Source organism: Nycticebus coucang, chromosome 4 (assembly GCF_027406575.1).
Source record: "Nycticebus coucang isolate mNycCou1 chromosome 4, mNycCou1.pri, whole genome shotgun sequence".
Classification (NCBI taxonomy): Eukaryota; Metazoa; Chordata; class Mammalia; order Primates; family Lorisidae; genus Nycticebus; species Nycticebus coucang.
In genome coordinates, this window is record NC_069783.1 from 143,893,627 (window position 1) to 143,911,958 (window position 18,332).

The window sequence follows — 18,332 nt, forward strand, 5'->3', positions numbered from 1 at the left end:
GCTGTTCCCTGATTGTCCCCCCGGTGGAGGTAGGGAGGAAGGTTTCGAGATAACACCACCAGACACCTTGTGAAGACGCCATAGTCCATTGCAGGTCACTGTGGGCCGAGGGTATGGAGAAGGAGGTGTTTAGTCTGTTTGCTGGAAGGTCGGGATCCCTGCCAACATCCTCCTTTATTTCTTGTTTTGGTGGACTTCACTTTTTATGCTAGGTTTAGGTTTACAGCAAAATGGAGCAGAACGTGCAGAGATTTCCCATCTATCCTTTGCCCCTGCACACACACAGCCTTCCCCCACCATCAGCATCCCCCACGAGACTGGTACTTTTGCCACAGTTGACAGTCTACATTGACACATCATTATCACCCCAAGTCCACAGGTTATATTAGGGTCCACGCTTGGTGTTGTGCATTCTGCGGGCTTGGACCTATATATAATGACATGGGTCCACAGTTGCATTGTCTCACCAAGTGTTTTCATGTCCTAAAACTCCTGTGCTCCACCTATTCATCCCTCCTCCCTCCCTCCACCTCCTCTCCTGGCAACCAATGATCTTTTTTCCTTTTCCAGTCTTTTTGCCTTTCCACCATTATAGGTGGAATCATATGGTGATCAGCTTTTTTTAGATTGGCTTTTTTTCACAAGAAGTAGGCATTTAAGGTTGGATATTTCTTTTTGTTAGCACAATTCTCCTTTGGGAACAGACAGGCATAGGTGCCAGGAGATGCCTGGGATGCAGGGGGAGGTGAACTGTGAAAAATGGTGGCTAAGGTCAGAGGTCCGGGAGCAGGTGTGTTGGCCAACCTGCTGCTAGGGTCCCCAGTGCAAACTGGGGCTGTGGAGCAGGAGATCTTGCTTCAAATCCTGGCCACCTTACAAATCTGATGGCTTTTGCCTCTCTCGGGTCTGCTCCCTCAGTGGGAAAAATGGGGATCATAAGAGCAACACCTGTGTGCTTGCGAATCTTTGGGCCTGTGTGTAAAGCACCTGCTGTATGCCAGGCTTAGTGCAGGGCAGATAATCCTGGGTTTTAGTCTCACCCTGCTGTTCCCAAGCCTTGTGCTCTTGGACAAGTCATTTCACCTGACAGAGACTCGGTGTCCTCATCTGTAAAACAGAAGGGCTAACGCTACCCACCTCACTGAATTACTATGACGATTAGGTGAGATCAAGCCCCTAAGCACAGGGCCACACATAGTGCATACTTTTTAAATGAATGTTGGCTGTTATTATTTAAAGCAAATGTCTAAAGCACTCACTGTGGGGTAGCTATTGTGTTAAGTGTTTTAAGTATATTATTTTATACCTGTGAGGCAGATAACTAATATCACCCATTTCACTGACGAGAGGGAAAGCTGAGACTCAGAGAAGGGACATGATTTGCCCAAGGTCATGCATGCAAGAGCTGGCTGGGAATTCTGGAAGTCTGATCCCAGACCCTAATGCTCATGGACCTGCAGCAGGTGTTACTATAGGGATGTGAAAGAGGGGGAATCATGTCAACTAGGGGTGGGAGGCTCAGGAGGGAATCGGAAGAGGGGCATGTCACCTGGTCCTAGGGGACTGGGAGATTTTTCTAGGGCTGGAGATAGACAGGAATGCAGGGAACAGCACAAGCAAGGGCCAGGAGGTGGGAATCACGTGGACATAGAAGGACCGACATGTGGGACCAGAGCTCAGGGTTCTGGGAGGAACCAGGAGTCAGCAGGAAAGGAAGATTGGGTCACACCATGGAAACAGTCACAGCTTGCATGGTGGCACCACCCCTTCCTACCATCCCTCCCCCCACCCCAAGTCTGTTGTGCTTTGGAGCTTCCCAAAATACTGTTCCCCCCTCCCAACTCTTACTTCACCCATAATAAATTAAAGCATTTAAAGCTTTGGGGCACTTTAGAGCTTTTCCCTGTCCCATTGCCCTTATATCTGGCCTGTCCCTTGGGCTCCAGGTGGCTACGCAGGGTAAGAGGTAGGGGGGACTTTCCCCTCTGCTTTAGAGTCAGAGAAACTGAGACTCAGAGTTCATTTCTACTCCTTCTTCAGATTTTGAGCCATCACCTCCTTGAGGAGGCCCTCCCTGACCTTTCTCCTTACCCCATCAGGTCTAGTTTCTTTCTTATTTGTTCTCACAGAACCCAGTTCTATGCTGCAAAGAATGGGTCTCATGTCGGAATTATTTACCCGTTGGTGTGATTCACTTTATGTCTTGCTGTCTCACTGGACTGTAACCTCCATGAAGACAGAGACTGTGTCTGCTTTGCTCCCCTGTGCCTGACACCAGGAGTGCACAGGCACTCCTGTGAATGGACAGCAGTTTTGGTGACAACATTCTGGGAAGGAAGTGTTCACAGAATATTGGAAGGACACTTGTCCAAGCTTGGGGGAGGGGCAGTTCAGGAAAGCTTCCAGGAGGAGGTAACGCTTTGGCTGAAGCTTGAAGCCTGAAGCCTGAGTTGCAGTAAGCCAGCTGGAGCACGCAATGGAGGGGCATCTGGTAGACACCCCACATGAGCAAAGGCACAGAGGTGAGCACACGGGGCCACCTTTGGGGACTTGGGTCTGAAGGTCAGCGGTCCAGGTAAGGCTGGAGACATAGGGTTCCTAAGGTGAGTGCATCTTGTCCTGAGAGTCCCAAGTACCTGCAAGGGAGGCAGAGCGACACAGGCTGCCTTCCACTCACCTCCTTAATCCAGTGGTTGTCAAGGGGCCTTTGAGTCACCCTTCTCTTCTCCCTGCCTTCCCCACATGCTGAGAGTTATTTTTAAAGCTACCCCGCAGAGCCCTCCAGCATTTTGACTTAACCATTCTCTCCACTACCTGTTGCTTACATACGTTAAGAGTCAGGGTCCCTGGGGACTCACTACACCTCTGTCACCCTCCCTGCCAAGAGGCGACCACCTGAGTGGGGCCCCAGGTAGCAACTGGAGCCACTCTGAGTCACAACTGAGGTGGTGGGCCTCGGAGGAGCAGGGGACAGCTTGGGTGATTTTTATTTAGGCCTACTGTTTGCCACCCAGGCACTGCACTGGGTGGTTTAAACCAGGGTTCCCTGTGTGTCTTTATGTCCACCTTGAGCCAAGAATGTGTTTTGGTTTTGTTTTTACATTTTTAAAGAGTTGTAAAAACAAAAGACTTGGAAATAGCTGTGCCAAGTTTCACAAGTAGACATTTAGCAAATAAAAAATACCTTGCCAGATTTAGCGAATAAAAATTCAGGATACTTCATGACATGTGCACTTCAGAGAAATAAGCAGTAACCCACTCAATACTCCATGAGATACTCAGGACGTACTTATACTAAAAAATTATTTCTTGTTTATCTGAAATTTAGATTCAACAAGGGATCCTCGAATATTATCAGGCAGTCCTACCCCACGCCCTGAAATACTTGCTGTTTGATGCTCTTACAGTGGAAGGTGGCGGACCCCAGTCTTAAACAATTATCTGTGTGACCAGGAGACACAGGGTCTCAGAGTACCGGAAGGGATGGGAGGTTCTGAACCCGGGTTCTCAGGGTACCGAGCATGGTAAGCAGTAGCTGATGGTATTTGTGTTATTGATACACAGTGATCACCAACACATGTTGAGCACCTCTTGTGTGCCCAGACGCTGTCCTAGGGGCTCAGGGTCTTCATGGGAGGGATGGATGCTAAGCAGATAAGCCCACAGATGAGTGGAGGTCAAGCTGTGATAAATTCTAAGGAAAGTACAAAGCAAGTGCAGATGGCAGGCAGAGATTCTATTTTAGACAAGGCGATCAGGAAGCCCCTCCGATGGTGAGACTAAGCCACCCCCACTTTCCCAACAAAGGGGTTGGAGACATGGCTACCTGGCAGCTACAACTTCCCCAGCACTCACGTTGTGCCTGCCCGTTCTAGCTCTGTGTATGTTTTGCTCATGGGATCCCCAAGCAGCAGCCTTGTGGGATAATGTGGGTGCTGTCCCCACTCACAGATGAGGAAACTGAGGCAGGAGGTTACCTATTGAATGGCATGGAGTCTGGCCTAGGCGTAGTGGCTCTTCCAGGTTCACATCCTCACTTCACTGTAGTGCCCCCATTAAGGTGGCCCCAGCTGCGTGCTAGAGCCTGTGTGAGTCGCTCTGCCTATATTTTCCATAATCCTTATGACAGCCCCCCCCCCACACACACACACATACACACACAAACACAGGGGCACATAGGTCCTGTCCCAGGCTGGGAGGAGTAAACCCAGCACAGTGTGGGAGGCAGGGAGAGCCAGGGGTTAATTTGGAACTTGGTGGCGTCCAAGATGGGCAACAGGAGGGTACCTGGGTGTGGGGAGGTGGCAGGTTAGAGGAAGAGAAAGTCAGGGCAGGCTTCAGAACCTCCCGTCCCTTCCGGTTTCCCAGATTGGCCTATCTTTCCTTGCCTGGAACTGGCACCCACCAGCCCTGACACCTTCCTGAGATTAATCCTCCTTTTATGCTGTTTAAATATTTGCAAGTGGAGAGAGAGAGAGAGAAGGAAGGGCGGGGCTGGTTTCTGAATGGCTGCAGAGTGAGGCTAGGGGAGGTGAAGCAGGTGCTCTGTGGAAGGGCAGGACTAGGCCACAGCCCCAGGGGCCAGCTAGGCCCTGATTGGTGACTGTCAGTGGGTGGGAAGCTCAGGGAAGGTGGACCCGAGCTCCTCAGCAGTGGCCCTGCACCTGAGTTCAGGAGCACCTGCTGTAGGTCTGGCAGTGAGATGGATAGTCAGTGTCCTCTGAAGAGTCACTGTCATTTGCACAATCTATGCCGTGTGCCAGGTCCTGTCTCCAGGATTTTGAGTAAACCTTACATACACATGGTGTTGGAAACCTGTCCAACATCATGCAGCTAGTGAGTAGCCAGGGATTCGAGCCTGGGTAGATGACTCTGCATTCTGGACTCTTAGCCTCTCTCAATGGCTTCCTGACAGCCTGTCCTTAGTGCAAATACACTGGTTCCAAAAGGAGTGAGCTCCCCATCCTCGGAGGAATGCAAGCAGATGTTGAAGGATGTTGAAGAATAGATTCTGCAAAGGAATAAAAGCTTCTTGACCCTTGAGGGCCCCCTCTTCTAAAAGAGGGTGTGGTTGGCAGAGTCTTGTCCTGGCATCGCAGATCTCCTGACTCTCAGTTCAGTGTTTCTTTTGATCCCAAGGTTGGGAAAGCCAAGGAGTTCCTTCCACTGGCTTCCCAACACCTTGGGTTCTCAGATTACCCAGTGCTGGGCCGGGCTGGGAGCATCACTGTAGGTCAGACTGTCAGACAGGTCTAGTTTCAGATCCCAGCTGTTCCCTTTCATGAGTGTGTGACCCTGGGGAAAGTGCATAAATTCTCTGAGTCTCAGTTTAAACATCTTTTTTTTTTTTCCCCCTGTGAGCCTAAGCCTCACTCTTGTGACCCTGGGTAAAGTGCCATGGTGTCATCATAGCTCACAAAAACCTTTGACTCTTGAGTTTGAACGATTCTCCTGCTTCAACCTCCTGAGTAGCTGGGACTACAGGCACCCGCCATGATGCCAGGCTAATTTTTCTATTTTTAATAGAGATGTGGTCTTGCTCTTGCTTAGGCTGGTCTTGACTTCTGAGCTCAAGCAATCCACCTGCCTCGGCTCCCAGAGTGCTAGGACTACAGGTGTGAGCCACCACACCCGGCCAATTTAAACATCTTTAAGATGTGGATCATAATGCTCTCATGAGGATTAAATAAGGTATTCTTTACAGAGAGCACATGGAAGCAACTTGGTAAACATCCTCTATTACTTCAAGCTGGGGGATGACAAAAGCTTTGGGTTTGAAGTGGCCTCCAGCTTCTGCTATAAGCCAAGGTATTTGTTAGAACCAGGACCCTGGTTGTGACTCCCAGCCACCTCTTCATGACCCTAGACAAGTCATAACTATGTATACACATACATACATACATATATATCTATCTTTGTGCTTCTGTTTACCCATCTGTGAAATAGAATCATCTGGGAACTCACCTCATCAGGGTTGTCATGCTCACACACAGTTCCTGCAACATGGTGCTCAAAAAGTGAGTAGTGCGCTTCTCCTCCGTTCCAGCCCTGCCTCCCTTTCACACCTCACATCACATTTAATCTTTACCACAACCCAAAGGTACATGGTTTCACTTTAGAGAAGCACAGACAGAGATGCCAGCAAGGGCATGGATTGGTTGAGCTGGGATGTGAATGCAGGTCTGTGTGGCTCTGACGTAGCCACAACCACTGCCTCTGTGCTTCCCAAACCAGGTGTGATTCCTGGGCCAAAGCTTAGAAAATCACACAGGGTTTGAATGAGCCAGGATGCCACATGGCTCCACTCCCCCGCCCCCACATCACCACAGAGGCCCTGGGGTCTGTCAGCCTCCAAGTGGAGGGATTTGGGCCCTTCCTTCCAGGCCTGCCTGGCCCTCTTCCCCGGCTTACAGGTCTGGTCTGTCCCTCGGGCTGGCAAGGGTGGGCAGCATCCTCTTCCTTCCTGCTTCCAGACAGTGTCCTCTTTTGCAGAGCTTTCAGAGGGAATCTTCCACCCCCTGTTGCTAATCACCAGGCTTTTTAATTTCCTCTCCTGGTCTCAGGCTGTCAGGCTGTTATTAATTTCTGGGGCGACATCCCAGCTGGTAGCTGGGAGCCAGCAGCGGTGGGAAGGGGTCCTCTCTTGCTAGAGCCCTCCTGCAGGCTGAGGACTATTATACCCACCCTTGGTATTGCATCCCCATCTCCACATCCACCCCCACCCGATCCATTGCCAAGGTAAGAGGTTTGCAGCTCCTGCCTGCAGCCAACCTCTTGGCTGTGTCCTTGGGAGAAGCGCTTAACCTCTCTTAGTTTCAAGATCCACAGCTATAAACAGCCAGCCTTCTCTGCTCTGCGGAATTTGGACTTGTATACAATCAGAGTGCCAATAGGAAACAGATGGTTCCTCCAAACTGACTACATTAAGGCGAATTTAAGAAAAGGGTAGTTGACTAAGGGGAGAGGGAAGAATGCTGGGAGCTCCCAGGGAAGGATGGAGCACCCCAGGGATATCATCAGGGGATCCAGGAACCTTTGCCTCCTCTGGGCCTGAAAGGGGTGGGAGGGAGAGGTTAGGGAAAGGAGGCTGGGTGTGGGAGGCTCCCAGACAAGAGCTGGGGCTGCTAAGTCCCTTATTTCCTCAGGGACCCTTGAGTCACTCTTGTTCCATGTCCTGCCCCCTCCCCCTTCCCATGCACCCTCCACTTCCCTTCAACCTGCCTGTAACCCTTTCCCCCTGCTCACCACCAGGCAAAACTCCTTCTTTCTTGTATCCCCATCAGACTGCCCTTGGTGAGCGTGTTTTCCCTGCAAGGTTAACTTTGTTGCTTCTTCACTTGATTTTACATGAATAAACATGCCTGATGCACAGGGAACTGCAGTGCACAGACCAGATGTGACCGGATCCAGGCCCAGGAAGCAGGAGTGTCTTCGTTATCATTAGGAAAATGCTGATTATTGAGCACACACCAGGCACTGTGGCTGTTTTATCTGTATTGCTTCCTTTTAAATCTTTCCATAAAAAGTGGACATTCACTTAATAGTTATTGAGCACCTGCTTTGTGCTATGCACTCTGCTGGGTCTTCAGAATGGAGTACCAAGTGGCATATACAAAATTCCTGGTCTCATAGCCCACTAAATGGGAGAGTCAGAGAATAAAGTAAGTAAGCAAAACAGAGAAAGTGGTAGAGGCAGGAAGGAATTTGGAGAGAAATAAAGCTGAAAGGGGACATGTTGAGTATTGGGTGGGGGAGGTGTGCACTCTTAAAATGATGAGGGAAGTTGGCATTTGGTAGTGTTAACATTTTAGTAATATTAAGTCTTCTAATCCATGAAGATGGAATGCTTTTCCATTTTTTGTGTGCTTTTAAAAATTTCTTTCAGCAATGTTTTATAGTATTCAGTGTACAAGTCTTCTTTTAGCTTCTTTGCTTAAGTTTATTCCTAGGTATTTTATTCTTTTTGATACTATTATGAAATGGATTTAAAAGAAAATTTCCTTTTGGATTATTTCTTATTAGTGTATAGAAACACAACTTATTTGAGGGTGTTCATTTTGTATCCTGCAACTCTTCTGAGTTTGCTTATCGGTTCTATCAGTTTTTCCATAGAAGGTTTAATTTTCTACATAAAATTCATGTGAATGTTGAACAGAGATCATTTTACTTCTTCCTTTCAGACTTACATGCCTTCTATTCTTTTACTTGGCTAATTGCTATGGCTAGGACTCCAGTATGATGTTAAACAGAAGAGGTGAAAACAGGCCTCTTTGTCTTATTCCAGAACTTAAAGGGAAAAGCTTTCAGTCTTTCACCACTGAGTCTGATTTTAGATGTGGACTTTCCATATATGGCCTTTATCATGTTGAGGTAGTTTCCTTCTAGTCCAGGGACCGGTTTCATGGAAGACAATATTTCTACAGACCAGGGTGGGTGGGGGATGGTTTTGAGATGATTCAAGTGCACTACATTTATTGTGCACTTTATTTCTATTATTATTACATCATAATAAATTATATATATGAAATAATTATACAATTCACCATAATGCAGAATCAGTGGAGCCCTGAACTTGTTTTCCTGCATTTAGACAGTCTCAACACAACCAGCACCACCACCTCACCCCGCCTCAGATCATCAGGCACTAGATTTTCATAAGGATGTGCAGCCCAGATCCCTCGTGTGCAGTTCGCTGTGGTGTTTGCACTCCCAATAGAATCTAATGCTGCTGATGATCCGAGAGGAGGAGGAGCTCAGGGGGGTGATGCCAGTGATGGGGAGCGGCTGTAAACACAGATGAAGCTCCACTCAGTTGCCCACTACCACCTCCTGCTGTGTGGCCCAGTTCCTCACGGACCACAGACTGGTACCTGTACTGGTCCTTTGCCAAGGGGTTGGGGACCACACCTCTAAAGGAAGTGTAATAGGGGTCAGATTGCAGACGGGGCTGCCTTGGATAGTGTATCAGGGAAGGAGATATTTTGTGTGATGCCTGAGAGAGGCAGTAGCCAGCTGTGCAAAGAGCCTGAACAAATAATTAAGTAAAATGGTGGAAAGGCTAACAGGAAGTGATCCAGCCCTTGCAGGGGGTCTGTACCCTGATCACACTGGGTCTTTCCCCATCACCCTCTGCCTCTGCCTTCCAGGTGAAGCAGATCATGGAGGAAGCTGTCACACGCAAATTTGTCCATGAAGACAGCAGCCACATCATCTCCTTCTGTGGTGAGTCTGTGGCCCTCCCGTGGCCTGGAACTGTGGCTTCTTTCTCTGAGGGCTGCCTTGGGGAAGTAGCATCTTTGAGCCATGGTTCTCACGTCATTTTTTGCTTAGTGACTCTGAAGTTATTTTTGAATTCCAAAGAGACTCCATTGGAGAATTTTGAAATACAGAAAAGTCTAGGGGGGGTAGGGGGGCAGCAATTAAAAATGACTTCTGCCTCCCCTGAAAAGGTTGTTGTGGTTAAGGCTAGAGGGATTGATTAACTTCCCTTCCCTGAGGGCCCAGTTCACACTGACTCTTGCCCCAAGAAACAAGTGGCTTTGCATCTGAGGAGGGGACTCCCTGTGCTTTCCTCTCTCTGCTCCTGGCTATTGCTAGGTAAAGGGACAGGGTGGATGGAGACTTTTTGAACAATGGAATTAAGAGCCCTTGGCATACCTGCAGGATCACGCCCAGCTGTCCCAGCAAAGGAGGCAGGCCTGGGGCGCAAAGTGTGTCTCAGACTTGTCTCCTTGGGCCACTGAGCCCACACATTTCCAGAAATAACCCAACTGCCGGGTTCTTACTTGACAATGGCTAGAGACATGTTTTGCATGTCAGTGAAGTCAAGATTTAGCTCATAATCACTGTGTACATGTCAGTGGGAGTGTTTGTCTTTCTCCCTGAAAACTTTTCTATTTAATAATTAGAGTGAAGGACGTGCTCTAATTCCCCTCCTGCGAGCTTGGTTCTATGGAGAGGCCTGAGATAGGACACTTGGCCAGCCTGCCAACTGTCATCCAGATAGCTGGGGCACCACCCCATAGGGTCCCCAACATGCTGAGAACACTCTATGACCTGAGAGGACACTGATCTCAATTCACTACCTTTTCAGCCAGACAGACGTGGGTTTGTATCCCATCTTTGCCATTTCTTTGTTGGCTGACCTTGGGCAAGATGATATTTTTAAGTGTGACATGTTTATATATATGTGTGTGTCTATATGTTTATACACACATACACATATGCATGCATATATATGTCTATGCATTTATATTCTCAGTTTTCTGTTTTCTCTGGGGCATTTTTATTTGCAGATAAAATCATATGCATATCCATGTCAGGACTTGGTAACATACCTACCAATTAAAGACTTAAAGGAGTAGACAATTATTTTTTTAATTATAATAAATCTCCAACTTTGTGCAAAGTTTTTGGGTGGGAGACATTTGATAGCACCAAACGAGGCCTAATGAATCTCCTTCGGTTTCCCTTTATTCATTGTTCATTGTGAGCCGTTATCAGAGACAATGTCTACAGAGCCTGAACCAACAATGAACATATTTCAGTATACACAAATGAAAAGTACTGAGATTACAAATTAAAATTAAGTGATTTAAGAAATCCTCACCTGGAATATTTTAAATCCATGGGCACATTAGGCAATATTTAGACATTTATTCAAAACCAAGTAATTACCGGCTCGTAGCACAGTGGTTACGGCACCAGCCATATACACCAAGGGTGGCGTGTTCGAACCTGGCCCGGGCCAGCTAAACAACTGCAACAAAAAAAATAGCCAGGCATTGTGGCGGGTGCCTGTAGTCCCAGCTGCGTGAGAGGATGAGGCAACAGAATCGCTAAAGCCCAAGAATTTGAGGGTTCTGTGAGCTGTGACACCAGGGCACTCTACGGAGGGTGACATAGTGAGACTCTGTCTCAAAAAAAACCCCAAAAAAACAAGTAATTGCTCACTCAGAAATAAAGACAAATGATGAAACCAAAACTCTCGGTATTGCTCTGACCCTGGAGAGTGCTGGTTTACTCTGTAGAGCTCTTTACTTCATGGGTTTTGTCACAAGAATTAGGGAAGGTAAATTTTAACAGTTATCTGACACCTAGCAGGTGCCCAGCAAGGAGTAGCTGTTATTATATACATGTGCTCTTTCAATAAACATTGATTGTGCACCTGTTGTATCCCAGTGTGAGCTCCTAATCTGCTGTGTAAGACAAGAGGTAAGAGGATGAAGAGAGCTGCTGAAATTACCAGGAGAAAGACAAGCACATCAAATGGCCGTTTTCCCAGAAGAGATGACTGAGGCCCAGAGAGGGCAAGTGATTTGTCCGAGGTCACACAGCACGTTAGTGGTAGGACCCTGGCTACAACCCAGGTATCCTGCTTTGGGTTCACTCTTGAGGTGAACTTGGCAGGGCCTCCAGGGGAAGATAGAAGTGAGAAGATTACTATTAAATCCTCCTTTCAGAGATCCTTGTGGAGGCATCGTTGTTATGCATACCATAGACTGAGACCTGGCTTTGAAGCCTGGCTTACTGACTGGGTGGCCCTGAGCAATTCATTTTACCTCTTTGAGCCTCAGTGTCCACATCTGAAAAATGAGATTAGTTTTCCTTTTCTTCCTCAGCCATGGAAGAGATTGAATGAGATTCATAAATGTTGTTACTGTAATCACAATATAAATGATGATGATGATGATGTGATTCCTTATTACAGATAAAGCTCAAAAGTCATATAGTCCATACTTCCCCTCTCTTTGGTGAGAATAAAGGCTAACATTCTTAAAGCACTCACTCTGGGCCACATACTTTCCATGCAGTGTCCCTCCCACCCCCATCCTAAGAGCAGTCTTGTGAGGTTAATGTTCATACTATCCCCGTGTTACAGATGAGGAAGAGACTCAGAGAAGAGAAGGTCACTGCCTGCAGTCACACAGTTGGGCAGAGGCAGAGATGGGCTGACCTCGGGCCATGACTGTGGGTACACCACAAAGCTCTCCGGCCCACTTTTTTTTTTTTTTTTTTCTGTAGAGACAGAGTTTCACTTTATTGCCCTCGGTAGAGTGCCGTGGTGTATCACACAGCTCACAGCAACCTCCAAGCTTTTGGGCTTATGCGATTCTTCTGCCTCAGCCTCCCGAGCAGCTGGGACTACAGGCGCCCGCCACAACGCCCGGCTATATTTTTGTTGCAGTTTGGCCGGGGCTGGGTTTGAACCCACCACCCTCGGTATATGGGGCCGGCGCCCTGCTCACTGAGCCACAGGCGCCACCCTCTCCGGCCCACTTTTAAGGATACAGAAGGCAGGGTGGAATATACCTTTTTCCTTATGAACACTGTCCTGAATTTTGTGATTCTGGGGATCCTGGCTCTCCAAGTGGTCTCTGTCTGATGCTCCAGGCCCTGCTGGGCATCAGGGAGCATGGGCAGGGTGGGGCCTGCTGACCACCATGTCCTTGCAGCGGCTGTGGAGGCCTGCGTCCTGCATGGGCTTCGGCGGCGGGCGGCTGGCTTCCTGCGCAGCAACAAGATCGCGGCTCTCTTCATGAAAGTGGGCAAGAGCTTCCCACCAGCTGAGGAGCTGAGCCACAAGGTCCAGGACCTGGAGCAGCTTATCGAGAACACGTGAGTGTGGGGTGTGTGCTACAGACTGGGCAGCTCCCCAGAAGATAGTCAAGATCCTCTTCCCCTACCCTCAGTACTTCCTGCCCTCTCCTTGCTGCCCCTCAAACCTGCCAGACTGTTTCCCAACTTTAGGCCTTTGTATGTGCTGCACCCCCCCCCCACCTGCCCGAGGTTTTCCATGGCTGATTCCTGGTCATCATCCAAATATTCCCCTGTCTCAGTAAATTCCAATCCTCATCCTCACTCCATCTTCTCTCCCTATTTTCTTCCCAATTGTCATGCCATCTGTAATTAGCAATTCATTCGTTTGTTTCCTGTTTACTTGATCATCTGCTTACTCACTTAACTTTGAACTCTGTAAGAACAGGGAACTACATCTGTGTTTCTCCATTATGTCCCCAGCGTCTGGAATAGTGTCTGGCACCTGGTAAATGGCCGACAACAATTGTTGAGTGAGTAAGTGCCTACGAGGAGCTGATCCCTGTTCTAAATGCAAGAGGACCAGAGTGTGATGCAATCAGTATGATCCTTGCCTATATGTGCAAGGGCAGGGGCCGGGGCCTCTGGTCAAAACTCATATTGCTAGGTATATTGTCATACATTTGAATACACTGATTTGAAATGTAAAAAACCTTTGAGCCAGGTGCAGTGACTCATGCCTATAAATGCCAGCACTTTAGAAGGCCAAGGCAGGAGGATCTCTTGAGGCCAGGAGCTGGAAATCAGCCTGGACAACATAGTGAGACCCTGTCTCTACAAAAATGAAAATATGAGCTGGGCATGGTGGTGAGCACCTATAGTCCTAGCTACTCAGGAGGCTGAGGCACAAGAATGGCTTGAACCTAGGAGTTCAAGGCTATAGTGAGCTATGATCTGAGCCACTGCACTCTAGCCTAGGCAGCAAAGCGAGACTCTGTCTCAAATCCTACCCTCAGAAACAAAAACCGAAATTTGTATTGAAGCAACCGTCAAAAGGCAGAGGTGGCTTCCCTTACTTCTCAGAGTGACTGGTTGTATGTGTTTGGAGGAGGCTCACAGCCTGAGTGTGTGTATGTGAGCACCTTCCACAGAGCCACCCCCTGGAGTCCTGACTGCACAGCCAAAAGCCCAGCCTGGAGCCCTGTCAGGGCTGACAAAGAGGTTTCAAGTCCTGTTGGTGCTGGTGGCTGCCCAAAGGTCTCTGCTATGAAAGATTCTGAAGCTGTGATTGGGTGTCTTTGGGAAAAGTACAGTGAATGAATCAATTGGTCATGTTTGTCATGGGCTGATTGGCCATATTTGTCACAGGCAAGGGCAGGGCAAAAGACGGGCATGCCGCGCCATCTCTGCTGTGGGCATTCACTCCCCTCCATCGGATTAAACAGGCCTCTCCTTGCCTTTCAGGCCCTGCCTGCCCAGGGCCTCTGGCCAGAACTGGACGATGGGCAGAGCTCAGGGCTTGGCTCTGCCAGCTCCCATTTGGAAGGACTTCTCAGCCACCTGGTCTCCTGGTGCCTTCCAGTCCATCTGCTAAATTCCCAGGCATTTGCAGATAACTTTTTAAAGGGATGGATTTCCATAGGTCTTCCAAGATATTGGGAGTGACTTCCTAATGGAGGAATTAGAGATGACTGTAGCAAGTAGTACAGGAAACCATTAATTCATTTATGCCATCACTCACTTATGATCGTATTTGCTGAACCTATATGCCAGTCACTGTGCTAGACCCTGGAGATAGAGACATGAAAAGGGCCCAGGCTTGCCATATGGTAGACTTGAGGCAAGGTGTAGCTTCTAGATTCTTGGGAACGAGGCAGAGTGAAGACCTGACTACTTGGAAGTACTGCAACCCAGGGATCCTGGGGGCCCACACGCTGTGGGAGTTGGTATTGGGAGGTGGATAGGTTGACTTCTCGGTGGGGCACCTTGCCTCAATCCTGGGATATCCAGGGGAGCAGCTCAGAGACGGACAATCCCTGGGGGTTCTTCAAAAACTGAAGATGAAAAGAACCCAGAGGCACCCGACAGGCTGAACCAGGCCTCTGCCTTTGAGAGTGAACAGATGAGAGGGATTACACTCTTTGAATATGTAGTTAGGTTAGGAAACCTGGCTTACTTCCCCTGCAGGAATAGAACTAGATCCTGCCTTCCCCTTTATTTAAACACACCATGAGCTGTTAACTACCCTATCTTTTGCATATGCACCTTTGTTGGAAATCGGTAAAATCCTTCTGAAGAAGCCAGAGAGAGGCTGCATTATCTCAGTCTCATTACTTGGCCTGAGTTAATGTGTGCCTTCTCCAGGTACTTTCTCACTTTGTTTTAAATTTGTGTATCTTAAGTATAGTTTTCCCTGAGGGCATTCAAACCAGGTGGGAGTTCACTTTGGAAAAAACCCCTGACAGTGCGGCCCTACTCCAGATTCCAACAGTATTTATTGAGACTCAAAGAAGTGTAAGAGAAAAAGTTATAAGGAAAACGTTACAATAAACGTTACCCTGTGCAGCAGGATCCAAGATATGCAGAGGTGACTGTTTTCCTGGGTTGATGTATCTAATATAGGAAATTCGTGCTTTGACACCTACTGCTTGTTAGTCTGACAGGTATCTGCCTTAGCTATTTCTGCCTAGCTAAGTGATTAATTAGTTGTGGATATGCTTGCAACTGTTGCTGCTAACACACATGCCCTATTCTGCTATGCGTGTGATTACTACCTTTGTTGCGGTTCACATGCCCTACTCCATCTGACCCGGACATTCTGTTCCCTTTGCATATCTTGAGATGTCTTCCTTACATATGTCCCACACATATCATTTAGGACTCACGATACCTTTTCAATTACACTCACATAGCAAGCATTAACCATAGTAAATACTGCAATGATTATATTCTGTAATTTCTTTATAGTAAAGAAATTACTGCAAGAAAATTCTGCAATTTTCTTGATAATAGAGAAAGATACAGCATGAATCTAAAGGAGATTCATACAAGGAACAACTGAATTTTGTTCTCCCACAGTAGACTCTTAGTAAGTGTTTTATTTGAAAATAAAGTGAATTGACTACCTTGTACCTTTAGGATCACAATATGGAGGGGAAGATAGAAAAGTGAGCAGGAAGTTAGGCTTCAGAGGCTGAAGGAGCAGCTGAGAGGGCTTCCCGTAGGAGGCGATACCCTTGCTGAGACTCAAAGAGTGAGAAGGAATGAGCCTGGGAGTGAGGTGGGGAGGAAAACCAGGAAGAAGCAGCATCCGTGAAGGGGCTTCCCATGAGAGCCTGGAGCCTCAGGAGTCTGCAGATATCTCTGGCTGGCTGGATCATGGAGTGAAAGGAGGTGGTAGTAAGGAGAGGCCTGGAGAGGTGAACGAGGGCGAGGTCCTGGGGTGCCCTGCAAGTCATGTTAAAGAGCTTGCTTCTCAAGGGCATGGGGAGCCACTGAAGGATCCATAGTGCAAGTCTGTTTTTGGCCCAGCACTCTTTTGCAGGAGAGGGAAGGAGAGAGAGATCAGTATGAGAATCTGCCTTGCCCATTAACAGTGTATGAAAGTGTCTTTTTAACCACATCTGCACACTCTCTAGGTATTATTATTTTTCCAGCTTTTAAAACATTTTCAGAATACTATAAGGCAGTAGTTCTCAACCTGTGGGTCGCGACCCCTTTGTTCCATTTGTAACTACACGGCAATTAGGAAGATTGAGAACCACTGCTACAAGGGTATATATGTTGTATGGATTACTTTTGTATGGCCTGAGTCAGGATTTTGAGTGTGCCCACCACCCAGATAGTGTTCACTGTACCCATTAGGTATGATTTCACCCATTCCCTCCTCAAAAACCACAGTGAGATATCACTTAACCTCAGTGAGAATGGCTTTTATCAAAAAGTCCCAAAACAATAGATGCTGGTGTGGATGCAGAGAGAAAGAAACACTGTTGGTTGGGACTGCAGATTAGTCCAAGTCTCGACCCATCATACTTGAGGAGCAGTATGACCTCTTGTTGTTTAATTGCCATCCCTTCATTTCCTACAGAGACTGAACAGTCATTTTCCCATTTGTATGGGATTTGTCCTGTGGATTTCTTCTTTTGTGAATATCTATTCTCCTCCTCTATTGGTCGTGAAGGAGAAACCAGATCCAGGGCCTCCAGGAGAATGTGCGGAAGCTGCCGAAGCTGCACAACCTGTCCCCACTCGCCATCAAGCAATCCGCACCGCATTGTTTGAGAAGGTCCTGGACAAAATTGTGCATTACCTTGTGGAAAACAGCAGGTGAGGAAGTCTGCAGCCTGCATGTGTTCTGCCTCCACCTGCTGGCTTGTATAGGAATTGCACCCCCCTTGCGCAAAGCTGCTTTCTTTTCTCCCTTGACCACGCCCTTCAGTTTGAAAGTGTCTCCTGGATGTTTGACCATGAATTAGGCTAGCTTAGAACCTTGGGAAGATTCAGGATTTAGGGCGGGGCATAAGGATCTTGGGTTTCTTCCGCTGGATAACTGTGTGCCCAGGGAGAATCACTTATCCTCTCTCTTCCCCTGTTGTCTCTTTTGGTGAATGGGATAGGGATTGTAGCAACTCCAGAGAAGAAATGAGAAGGTAATTTGGCAAATACACAGCATTTTGAAAATGCATAGGGACCCTTTTTACATTTTCTCCCTTAGCTCGAATTAATCTGATGTGAGGGTTTATAGTATGAATCCCCTTAGGCAAACATTCATGCATGCATTCAGTCATCCAATAAATATTTAAAGAGCATCTGCTGCGTTCGAGGCAGCAACCGAAATGTCAGGGATGCAATGGTGTTGCCTGATACATTGCAGAGCTTGTATGTTATCTCAAGAGCAGTGGGGAGCCACTGAAGAATCTATAATCTAAGACTCCCCTTAGCCAGCCTGCCTCTCCAGCCTCCAAGAGAGTGGGCAGCAGAAGAGGGAGAGATCTGAGAACTTCCCCATCTTTCAGCATATAAAAGTGCTAGTTTAACCATGTCTTCATACCCAGTGGGTATTATTCTTATCTTTTCATTCTTTGCCTCTTTGTGAGAGAAATATGTGTGAAAGTACAGAGCAAAGTCCTCGCAAAACTCACATTCCAACATGGAACACCAGCAAATATGAACTAATCGTGGTGATAGGATGTGAGGAGTGTTCCAAACTGGGTGTGCTGGTGTTTCATCTTTTCTGTGTGGTCAGGAAAAGCATTCTGGATTGTGCAACAATTAAGCTATTACATATGCATTAGCCAGGTGAAGGGGGCATGGAAAAGAGTGTTTCTGGTGGAGGGAACAGCAGGTATGAAGGCCTAGAGGCAGAAGCAAAACTGAAAAAAATCTAAGGTCTGGGTCTGCAGTTCAGTTCTCCACTTGTAGGAAATGGTAACATGCCTCTGCTCCCTGTCCTGTGAAGGGTCTGGGGCCTCTTTAGTTACTGCCTTTGCCATGTGACCTCTTGATTTCCTGTTAAGTCAGTCAAAGACGTAATAATTAATTTGAGCAGCAGTGTCAACCTGCTATTTTTTTCATTTTAAACTTTTTAATTTTAGATTTACACAGAAGTTGCAATATTAGTACAGAGAGTACTAATTGCCCAACCCCAGTGATAACATCTCACATAACCATAATACAATGATCAAAACCAGGAAATTGACATTGCCACAATACTATTAATGAATCAGAAACTTTATTTGTATTTTGCCACTTTTTACATGAACTCATTGAAAAAATATATTTCTATGAAGTTT

The 18,332-nt window shown here is 47.3% G+C and overlaps 1 protein-coding gene across 1 annotated transcript in view; it reads left to right on the forward strand.

Moving 5' to 3' along the window:
- The window catches only part of SGSM1 (small G protein signaling modulator 1), an 82,260-nt gene that overhangs the window by 13,070 nt on the left and 50,858 nt on the right, over positions 1–18,332 (forward strand). The window contains 4 exon segments of the mRNA XM_053589265.1: positions 9,147–9,222; positions 12,456–12,618; positions 16,721–16,797; positions 16,800–16,866. Coding sequence (XP_053445240.1) covers positions 9,147–9,222; positions 12,456–12,618; positions 16,721–16,797; positions 16,800–16,866 — 383 coding nt within the window.